This window comes from Apis dorsata, unplaced genomic scaffold (assembly GCF_000469605.1).
Source record: "Apis dorsata unplaced genomic scaffold, Apis dorsata 1.3 scaffold_112, whole genome shotgun sequence".
In the NCBI taxonomy this organism is placed as follows: Eukaryota; Metazoa; Arthropoda; class Insecta; order Hymenoptera; family Apidae; genus Apis; species Apis dorsata.
Genome location: NW_006263407.1, coordinates 216,882 through 228,435, shown reverse-complemented (window position 1 = coordinate 228,435; position 11,554 = coordinate 216,882). Strand labels below are relative to the sequence as shown.

The 11,554-nt window shown below is 27.2% G+C and overlaps 1 protein-coding gene and 3 long non-coding RNA genes across 8 annotated transcripts in view; 3 read left to right on the top strand and 1 right to left on the bottom strand.

Moving 5' to 3' along the window:
- LOC102679943 (tumor protein D54) overlaps positions 1–11,554 on the bottom strand; it is a 21,163-nt gene that overhangs the window by 7,631 nt on the left and 1,978 nt on the right. Inside the window, exon 1 of one of the 4 annotated variants that reach the window (XR_004149927.1) lies at positions 1,188–1,697. The exons of 1 other annotated variant lie outside the window; for it this stretch is intronic. Coding sequence is in view for 2 of the 3 variants with exons in the window: in XM_006612390.2 (XP_006612453.1) it covers positions 1,188–1,662 (475 nt within the window). In the remaining variant the exon portion in view is untranslated. Of the gene's footprint in view, positions 1–1,187; positions 1,698–11,554 lie in introns of those variants that run through there. 2 more of the 4 variants (XM_006612390.2, XM_006612391.2) reach the window with 2 other exon arrangements.
- On the top strand, positions 3,217–4,723 carry LOC102680245. The gene is made up of 3 exons (XR_004149928.1): positions 3,217–3,284; positions 3,461–3,665; positions 4,402–4,723. It is a non-coding gene; the product is annotated as an uncharacterized LOC102680245 (long non-coding RNA).
- On the top strand, positions 5,593–6,283 carry LOC102680337. The gene is made up of 3 exons (XR_421251.2): positions 5,593–5,847; positions 5,932–6,156; positions 6,232–6,283. It is a non-coding gene; the product is annotated as an uncharacterized LOC102680337 (long non-coding RNA).
- On the top strand, positions 6,717–8,286 carry LOC102680425. Of its 2 annotated transcripts, XR_004149929.1 has the most exons (3): positions 6,717–6,800; positions 6,880–7,022; positions 8,243–8,286. It is a non-coding gene; the product is annotated as an uncharacterized LOC102680425 (long non-coding RNA). The 2 variants fall into 2 exon arrangements; XR_421252.2 differs by lacking the exon at positions 8,243–8,286 and having other exon boundaries at positions 6,880–7,159.

Below are 11,554 nucleotides of genomic sequence, written 5' to 3'. Positions count from 1 at the left end.
AAAAAAAAAAAAAAAAAAAAATTACATGATAAGTGAAAGTGAAAGAACACCTGATAAATTTAAGGATAAAATGATTACTCATAAACAGAAAATTTGGAACAGTACTATAGCTTAACGATAATCGAATACATATACTTATTTTAAAGGAAGGAAGTACAGCACGTAGTTAATTATTGCTTTTTCTTGCTCCCAGAGCGATTAAGGACGAACACTTCTACGCTGTAAAACTAATCTCTGTCTAAACGCGCGTACATCCTGAATATCATCGATTTAATAGAGTAAGTAGAAGTCATGAACTTTCTCGAGTTCAACCAAGCGAAACGATATTACGAACACGAGAATGATTTCGATCGAAGGTTCAAGAAATCTAAACTTAATTACTTTGTTGAAGAATAAATTTATCAAAGTCGTATTTACAACTTTTAAATTTTTTCCCTCCCAAAGAATACAAGTGGATATAATGTGACTTCGTGTTACAATTTTTTTTTTTACGATCGAATAAGTATCGCGATAAATTTATGGCGACAGTAATATCCTTTCTCTAAGTAGAATACAAAAGATACATTTCTTGTCATTACTTACAAAAATGGTAATGTAACGTTACTCTCAGATACCGTTGCATGCCGCTCCAGTATTCGGTGGAAGCAATACTACGAAATACTGATATACTTCTCACTTTCATATTTTGCAATACTGTTCTACTTTACGATTATTTATATACGTATAAATTTCGATTCATACGAAAACGATAAATATCACGATAAAACGTGCTTAAACTTGTCTTGAAAAAATATGGCATTTCGTTTCGAACGTCTAAAACATGTGGGGATTACAAATCAGCGGAAAAAAGTCTGAACCTAGGGAATTTTGTGGAGCGTATCGCGTGACTGCCATCTATTAAGACACGATCTAAATGAGATCGATATCTCTATAAATAATGCAATTATAACATTCATAAATTTATCCTTCATTATCTATTATAAAATTGGCATACACGAAACGAAGGAATGAAGAACGTTGGTATACTAAATAATCCAAAAAAAAAAAAAAAACTCTATTGTAACTAAAAATGAAACAAAAATACTACTTTATCAACAATCGGCAATACAATCGGCAGAATCGATAGTAACTCGAATCAAAGATACGATATCAAATTTTATCATTTTCACAAAAATTATATGCTGCACCTTTTACCAATTCGAGGAACTTCTTGTAATTTTGACTGTTGCTAATTTTGGCCAAGTATGGTTTCGAAAAATCTTGGAATATTACTCGAACTGATTTTTTCTTCTTCTTCTGGTCTCGATTAGTGGCGCCGTCCTCGGCATCATTCGTCAAAAACTGCGTCTCCACCGACAAATTTGCATCGTCCACCACGATCTCGTCTATATCACCGTTCGAATCCCGCCAACAATGGACAACGATTTCGTCCACGTCGTCACTGAGCTCATCAATGTCATCGAAACTCGGAGTTGCTGTTAAATTCGAATAATATACATCCTCCTCATATTCCAGCGATTCGAACTCGTGTTCATTTTCACTTAGACAGTCCTGTTCATCATGCTCCTGACACACTCTCGATCTCGAACCTTGTTTCGATGGTTCGCGGCGATTTTCAATTTTTACCTCTCCTTGCTTAATGTCCGGCATATCGGTTTTCATGTCAACGCGATAAATCACTTTTTTTTTACGAAGCTCGAAGAATCTCGATTAAAATTTGTTGTGAAGGAAGTTGTTAGGTTAATTGTCATCAATGTTTGTAGAATAGTTGTCGATTCGTGAACGTGAAATTAATAATCTTTGTTTGTCAATTCATTTGATTGAAATTTGATGTTACAATTTCTACGATATTGCGAAATTGTGAAATATTTTTTTACCGCGGATTGTTTTTGGAGTTGATAAATTCGTTGATAAAATGCTTGTCATGTTAACCTTCAGACATCGGAGTTGATAGCTAGATCAATTTTGACACTTAATATAGAGTGTTAATACATTGGCAAAATATTTAAAAAAAAAATTAATTCTAAAGAAAAAGAAACAAATAAAATGAGACAGATCTCTATTTCACCGCTATCTCATTCCATTTATAAGTTAATAAATGAATCTCAATTGAAATTTTTATATGCTTTTGTTTATTTGGCTTTTAAAAAGAATATCCACAAACATATTAATATCTTGTAAATAGATTACGTAAATAAATCTATACTTTGAATCAATATTATGATTATATAAAAATAAAAAAAAAAAGAATTATACTTGCAAATATTATTAGAAAACGTATTGCTATTTCTTATACGAATATATTTTTTTTCATAATTATAAAAACTATTATAAAAAAAATTATAATTATGACGAAACTATACTAAATACTTATATTAAACAAGTATAAAATAGAATATTATAAAAAGGTAAAGAAAAATATAATGTAATATTTGATATATGTCAAAAATGATCCAGACATCGCCAGGTTATTAAACAAAATCTCTGGTTGGCGCGTCTTTGTTTCTTGCCTACCGGTGAAACTAGTTTTCTAGCAGAAACCGTTTACCGTAACTGCATCAGTTCCACGCTAAAACGACCACAAATGTCACAACGTATGCGTCGTAGACGAAATACGATGATTCCCACAACGATCTTCAAGTAAAACTAAAACTCATTCGTCGAAATCACTGGATCTCACTTTCGCAAAACGACACGGTGGCCAGTCACGCGTCACGCGGGTAAACAAACCAAGTTGAAGTTAGGTACGACAATGAATATTCCGCGGGAAATCGGCACTTTCAGCCATTTATATTTCTACGAAGTGAAATCAACAATCTACGAGTGGTATTGGCCACCAGCGATCTAAATGACCACGTGAATCGATCGGCGCGTGCAGACGACGATCACAGCTGGCATGATCATGCTTCGTTTTCCCGACGCGAACAGATCCTAAGTTCCGATTTTGACCAATCATGGCGCCACTATCGTACAGCCACGTATCCAAGAAGGAAAGAAATCGCGGCCAGTTACTCGTTCCTCTTTCGCGAAGGTGAAAGGGGAAGGGACCCAAGGTCCCCACCATCTTTGTGCCCGTCTTCTTTTAATCCTTAATAATAAATAAAAAAAAAAAATCTACTCTCGAAAATTTGGATGAAATTTGTATTTTAATAAGATTACATTTTACCAAAGGTATAATAAGATTTACTTTTTTCGATTTTGATCGTTATTGATTTTTTTTTTTTTTTTTTTACATATAGGTTTCGTGCATGAAGAAATGAAGCTGCCGACTTTGTTGTTGGTCGGTAAGTCGATCATGAAATTTCCCTTTCTCTGTTTTACGTCTACCTAACGTTACATAATAATATTGTAATTTAGTATGAATTCGATTGCTATTGAAAGATATAAAAAAAAATTATATTTTAATATCAACACAAATTTTTTTCTTTTTTATAACTCGTTTTTTTTATCGTGATTATAGATCGGCTCAATGCACACTTTGAGGAAGACAAAAAAGGAGATTTGTCGACGGTAAAAAAGTAGATTGAAAGTTGGGGAAAAAATATACGCCTGTTCTTGCGAAAGATCTCGTTGGATGGAGATGATGGAACGGAATCTTCGACGGTTCGTTGACTCTGGACGCATATTAAATTTCCACTTGCAACGTATAAAAATATGAATAAAAAGTAATATTACCAACTATATATATATATATATCTTAAAGTATATAAAATTATTGTAAAAGTGACAGTATAGATAATAAGAGAAAGCCAACTATGCTTATATAATTACTTTTTTCATTAGTTTTGGATTTTATAGAAACTAGGCAAAAATTGATTAGAATATTCGTTATTAAATAATTTTTCTATTTTAAAATATTATTGATTCTACGATAAAAAAATAACATGAGAAAATATTTTCCTTAATATTTATAATAAATCATCATTTCTAGCAATCATCATTTTTAGCAAGATTTTCGTGGAAAATCTCTCAACCTAAACTCCTACATCTCTTATTAAATTCTATGTTAAAATTAGATGTTATATGAAGCGATTGCGTGCACCAAATTAGAGTACGATATACGAATCAAACTGTAATTTTCCAAAAATCACTTGTACAATTAAATAATTATAATCTTCCACATCGAATAATGCATACACATGTTTAATAACGAATTAACAATGAATGAACACGCAACACACTAAATAATGTAAATACAATTCTATTTAAAGATCGTGAATGTGCCGGTTATCAAAATAGCGGAAAAGGTAAATGAGAAGCGTGATAAATGATGGGTAAGTGTATTTTATAATAATATCGAGAACACAGGATAAAGCTGATAGAACGGAATCTATGTGGAACCGGTTCATCCGCTTCTTTCGGTTCGATGAAGTTCTAAATACGGCCCTCCCTCGGTAACAGGAACCTCAAGGTTAACTGCTGGCTGTCGTAACAATCCACGGATGAAATGACCGATCGTTTGAAAATACGCTAGTTAAAAAATTCTTTTGCCATTCTGTAATTATTTTGCTGCTGATATCGACTCATGACCCGAACGAATCGAGCTTTCCATCCCCGGTAACGTGACTTATTCAAGTGGGTCACAAAAGAAAACTCGAGACGTCGTGTCAGTTGAAATCCTGTATTTTTGATTAAGTCTAGAATGGAATAATAAATCTGATTCTTTTTTAATCTATCTTTGCAAATTCTTTTTTTTTTTCTTCATGGACGAAGATATAATTAATTTCATGCTCTATATATGACAAAGTATTTTAATTGAATAATTAAAATAATTATGTAATAAATATATTTATTTTAAATTGTGCATTATGTTTTTTTTATGAGAAAAAAAAAATTATAAAAGATATATTTCCAATTATTAATAATTGATGGATAATAATTTTTATAAGTTTCCAAATATTTGATTTCAAAAGGTCAAGGATTCTGAAACAAGAATATCTGTAAGTAATACAATTTCATTAAACTTTCTATTGATTTCGTATCGACATATATAAAATTGGAAACTGTTCTATGTCATTTTATTAGAAATTTGAGATATTGCAAGGAAATAAAAGAGATCACTATAAATAGAAACCTATATCAAAACAAGATATAATTTCTTTAAGGAGAAAGGTGAAGTGGAAGAAAAAAAAAAATATGTGAATAATGCCATAGAAATAATAATGCAGCAACGTGTTCAAGAAACACTAAGTAATAACATAAGAACTAAACATAACACGCAATAAAATTAGTTTAGAATGATTCATTCAAAAGATTTTAATCAATGATGAACCTTGATCTAACAGACCATGGAAAATAGATAACAATATTATGAATGAATTGAAGTTATAATATGACTATCTAAAATAGTTTACATTAATTTTATTATATACATGGCAATTAACTAGATCTATTCCAAATAATATGAGAAAAAAAGAAAAATCTTTATGCCATTATAACTTTGCTATCTCTTTTATTATCATAAGTCAAATACAAGTTATCATAAGCATATGTAAAAGGTATACCGCATAAGTCATGTAATTATTTATTGCACTATAATAAAGTTATAAAAAACATTAAAATATGTTTCATGTAAATATTACATGGTATTATTATTTTTTTTTGCAGATAAAAGATCCATTATTTATTCGTGTATAAAAATGCATTAAAAAATTATATTCTTTTCCATATCTAATTTAATTTTTGTACAAAATAATTTTTTTTAGAACAAACAATGAATTATTTGAAATGATCACGTTATCCTGCATATAATTACCAAATTTCCGCAAAATATATTACCCAAGCAAAATCGCGTTTACGTGATGTCAGCTGATAATTCCATAAAATCACGCATACGTGGCAACAACAGTGTCGATTCGATTATTTTTAAATTTCAATTTTATTTTTACCATTTCGATCTCTAATAGTTAATTTTTACAATTTCTTTTATAGATTGAAAATAAAAACGAAGAATCTTATCGATATACGTTTAATAAAATTATTACACGTGATTTCTAGGAAATCGAGGGATCAATTCGTGGACCTTCCTTCAAGTTTCTCGAAACACGCGATTCCGGAATTAAGAGGCAGGTCCGACGTTGGTTTGGGTGAAGATCGATAAAATTGCCGTGCTAAGTATTCACGATGCTAACGGCTCTCGCCATCCTGGATAAGGTGGTAAGTGAACTTTCTGAACGTTATAAAGTTTCGCCAGATATCGACATACATTGCTCATAATAAATTGTTTTCCAGGTAAATTTCGCTTAAATCGAATCTCAGACGATTCCATTTATGTGAAAGTGGAGTGAAAAAAAGAGGAAAAGATAAAGGAAAGTGGAAATCAAAGTGTGATTTACACGATGGTTGACTTTCTAACATATAATTAATGACATAATGTTTGTTAATGAAACAGGAATCTGGAATTAATATTTGAAAATTGTGGATTAAAAAAAAATAAAAGGAAAATTTTTTTCCTTGTATATTTTAATTTTTTCTTATTTTTTGGAATACAGAAGAGAATATAATACTTTAACTTGTTAAATTCAAATAATAAATTTTTCAAAAATATTGTTTAATAAACCTATGAAATGTAAAATTAAAAGGTTCTGATAATCAATATTTTTTTAAATAATCGAAAATTCCTTAGATATATTTAATTGCAGGATACAGAAACAATTGACAGCGAGTTGAATTTAAAAATTATTATCTTATAATTAATTATTAATTGACAGGAATTTTTCAATAATTAAAATAGAATTTCTAGTATTTTTAAACTAGAATATTCTTATTTCTAATTCTATCCGTGCATGATAACTTAAAATGTAATTGCATAAAATTTAATTAATCATTATAATTATTTCAACTTTAATTAAGAAAACAAATTTTTTTTTTTAATTTTAGCCATGCAATTTATATGCATGAAATTAGTAATATATAGTAATTTATTCATCGTGAAGTCGTATGTTGTCCAGACAAGCAATAAAAGCAATATTAGCAAGACAAAGGAATGGTTATTGAACGTGCAAGGGAAAAGCAGACAAAAGGTGAGGTATTAAACGAGCGTTGTACACGCGTTGTTGGCAAAACGTTTCCTTTGTCTTTAATTAATTTCCGGTACAAGTGGAGGAAGCATCGTGACTTCGATTTTATCTTATTTACATTAAAAAAAAAAAAAAAAAAAGAACGGTCGTTATATAATTTTATTTACAAAATAATTCGAAAAGAAAAATAACAAATATCTAAATGAATAAAAGATTAGAAAATAGAAGATTAATCGAGTTGAGGACTTTTATTGAATAAAATCGCGAGTTAAAATGGCGTCGGAACTTTGAGCGAACATTAGGAATTTTTGTTTTACAGTCTAATGGGCACAGACATATTTGCGCATCCACGCAAAACCGAATCTGAATTCTACATTTTGATTTAAAAGTCGAAATTGAAAAAATTTCAACGAGTTTATTTCTTATAATGACATAGTATATTTAAAAATTTCTTTATTTTAAAGTGAAAAAATTAGAGGGAAAAGAAAATATTAAAATAGAAGATGAATAGTTAAAAACAATAGATAGTTATGCGAATATTGATAAATAAACTAAATTAATTTTAATTATTCTTCGATTAAATTTAATTCGATTTATTTTTAAATATGATAAATTAATTTATCGTATTTTTTATTCGTAGTGAAATATTAATAATGAATAAACAAACTAGATAATTAAACAAACTCTTATACAAAGTATAAGTTGAGAAGGAGTCTGCAGACTATAATTAAGTTCTTAATTTGCTAATCACCAATTATTTTTAACAAAAGTTTTTTCTATAACGTAGATTATGAATTTATGAATGTTGACTTTCACTTTCACCATTTATATAGTGAACAAAAATAAAAAAGAAAAAAGAAATATTTTATAAAATCAATAGTTAGTTCTTTCATGGTTCATTATAAAGGATATTAATATTAATATTAATAGGATATTAATAATTAAATTCATGAGATATTTTTAGATTCTAGAGATTATAATAAATATAAAAATTGATATACAAAGATATCAATTATTTATTATCTTATAAGCAATTTAATTAAATAATTTAATTATCATACAAAATAATTATATGATAACACATTCTAGGTTTATATGATAAGCTTATGGACGAGAGATTATATATCATAAACGCAAAATAATCAAATAACGTAATATTGTAATATATATTATAATATTTCATAAGAAAGAAAAGTGGTTAATAAAAGCATTCTGTTTTTCAGAAATTAATTTATGGGAGTAGCAAGTTCATCAGATTATTAAATTAACCGAGTGGAGAGATAAAATTAACAAGAGAATTGAATTAGTTAGATTGTTAATATATGAAAATATGAGTAATAAAATTTATCATGATTTAATCAAATAAAAAAATTAAAAAGATTCTTTATAAATTTAAAAAAAATATATATCAGTGAATTTTTCCTCTAAATATTTGTAATTTTGTATAAGAAAAATTTATAATTTTATTCTTTTGAAGAGATAGTAAGAAAACTTATTCTGAAGAAACAGTAGTAGAAGTAAAGAATAATAAAATATTTTCTTTTTTAAATATCATTTTCTTTGATATAAATTTTCTTTGATATCCAAAGTAAAGAAACAAATCCATTACTTTGAATCAATAGCCTAAGATAAAACTTCTTTGAAAGAATCAAAAGAAAAACAGATAAGATTAAAAAAAATTCTATATAATCCAATTATTCTGTTCATCCTATCATCTATAAACTTTATTCCCTTCGTTAAGAAACAAAATGTATTTATAAAATTGAACAAACATATACAAGAATATAACAAAAATATAAAGTACTGCGATTGTTATATAAATTTTTTCCCATATAGGAACACAGCATATATATGAGAAACAATCATGAGAAATAATCAAACGAAAAATTGAATCGTTTGTTCGATATGAAACGAGATTGAAAAGCTAATTTAAAATCGATTCTTCGTGAAGCAACTGTATAAACATTTTTTTTTTTTTTTTTGAAGTTATAATATTACGTTGCAACCAGAACAGCGCGACGCGATTTCCGCGAACACGACACCATGGCTGCTTTTACAACTTTCTCTTTGGGATTGTCTGTCGAAGAACGAATGAATTATGCTTGGTTTATATTATCTGTTTAAGACATGAAACGATATGAGAATGATTCCGACAAATATCAGACGATACATCATATCAAAACGTATGCACGTATGAATTTTTAAACTTTAATTCATTGTGTATTATAAATGATATTTATATGATAAATATTATCAAATTTTAGGTCCAATTAAATATAAATTTTATTATGGTTTAATCTGCCTGGAAAATGATTTTATTTTAGGAAATTTTATGTTTATATTTGAAGCAGATATTTGTGACAACATCATTTTTTGTCATAAGTTATTTAATATTTATTTATATTTAATGCAAAATAATTAAACGGATTCCAAAAGATTAAAAATTCTAATTTTTGAGATGTAAAATGCTATATAATATAATATAATATATAATATATAGTATAAATTAGATCTAATCTAAATTATTTAATTATCCAGATATTCGAATTCTATTTTAAATGCACAAATATAAAATTATTTCAATTATCAAAATATGGAAAATACGTAAAAAAAAGCAAAACTAAAAAGAAATTATCTCTCAAGAATCTTAGGTTTGATTCTAGACAGGATATTAACAGCCCCATTATGCAACTTATATGTATTCTTCCTGTTACTTTAAGTTTTCAAGATGATTTTAAAAATATCTCATCAGGATATTAAAAATGTAAGAAAATATAAGGAATCTTATATTATAAATTATAATAAAAAGAAAAAAAAAAATCATGACCTTTGTCTTTCGAAAATAGATGACTCATGCAATATCCATCGATAAGCAACGGATGGAAAGGTTAACCATCCTCCTTCCGATTGATTCGTGGAAAAAAAAGCGAACGTTTCGCGTAAATCAATTGACGCGATACTTCCGCTCACGGCGGGTTTATGAGCACGTTGAACGGGAAATATTTGCACTGAAAACAAGGAGGCCGTTAATGTGAAAGGGGTAGGGAGATGTGAGCCGTTAGGACATGGAAGATAAAAACGTGCACAGAAGTGTGCCTTGTTAATCTTTGACGTGGGCCGCGAAAATAGACACGATGAACGAAATAGAGAATTTTCAGTTGTATCAGAAATAATTTTTTTTGAGAGACTGTTCGTCATTTGAATTGCACGATTCATTAATTTTTGAGAGGATTGTTGAATGAATCAGAAATGTTAGGCAAAGTGAATGAATTATATACACGGACGTATGTTATTACGATTGTATTCGTATTACATTGAATTTCCATCGTATTCGTAATTATGAGAATTTCTTTTTGAAAAAAAGTGTGAAATATATTTTAAATATAATAAAGGAGAAAAGTGATATGATGTAAAAATAATTGTGAGAAAAAAATATTCTAGAATTAAAATATCACTTTTCAAAATAAATTTTTTAAACGTATAATTCTTTTTTCAGAAAAATCCTCATTTGCTCTTTTATAAATTGCTCTTTTATAATTAGTGTATGCTATATGTTATATGTACACTAATATATTGAATAAAGATAAGGATAAAATATTTATTTTAAACTTAACATGTCATAATACCTAGAATATTATCTTAATAGAATTCTTGAAAATTTTCATAAGTGACACGTATTTATATACGTACAGCTATTGTATCATATTAAATAACAAAAATATACTGTATAAAATTGAAATATAATATAATATGTAGGAATATAATATATATTCCTATATATAAATATATTCAATTATTAATATAATTAATTGTAATATTATAATATTTATTATGTAATATATTACATATTATTATAATATTTTCTATATGATTTTATCATAATACATATGATAATTTTAATTCTACTAATAATTTAACTGTACTTCCACTAAATACAGTTAATATAATCTCATAGTTTTTCTTCTAAATATTCTATTTTCAATCCTTATAATATTTTTGCAACTTTCAGTAGAAATAGAAGAACTTCAGAACTCTTTGCAATAAGATATTAAGTATTCTAACAATAAGTAAATATTAGTACTAATATATCTAATGTCGTGAAAATATTTATATTTATACGAACATTCTTAGAGCTTCTAATACTTTGTAATACAGTATTATTCTACTGTCTTTATTATTTTCATATTATCCCTAATATAATTCACTTACATTATACAATCAGTATTAATATACTTTATGAAAGGAATATTTTTCCAATGATAAAAATATTATTTTATTTATTTTAAAATATATCTTTACTATTAAATTTTATATCTTTCCTTATACTTTCAATATCCTCATATATAAAATTTATATATATAAGATATTTGAAAAATATGAAATATTTAAAATATGAAAGAAAAATAATTTTAACATATTTAATTCTATTATTTTAATTTTTATATCTTAACGAAAATATAATTTTCTTTTTTTTTTCATACTATGTGATTTAGATATCACAAATATATCTGTATTTTTAAAATTATATACAAAAA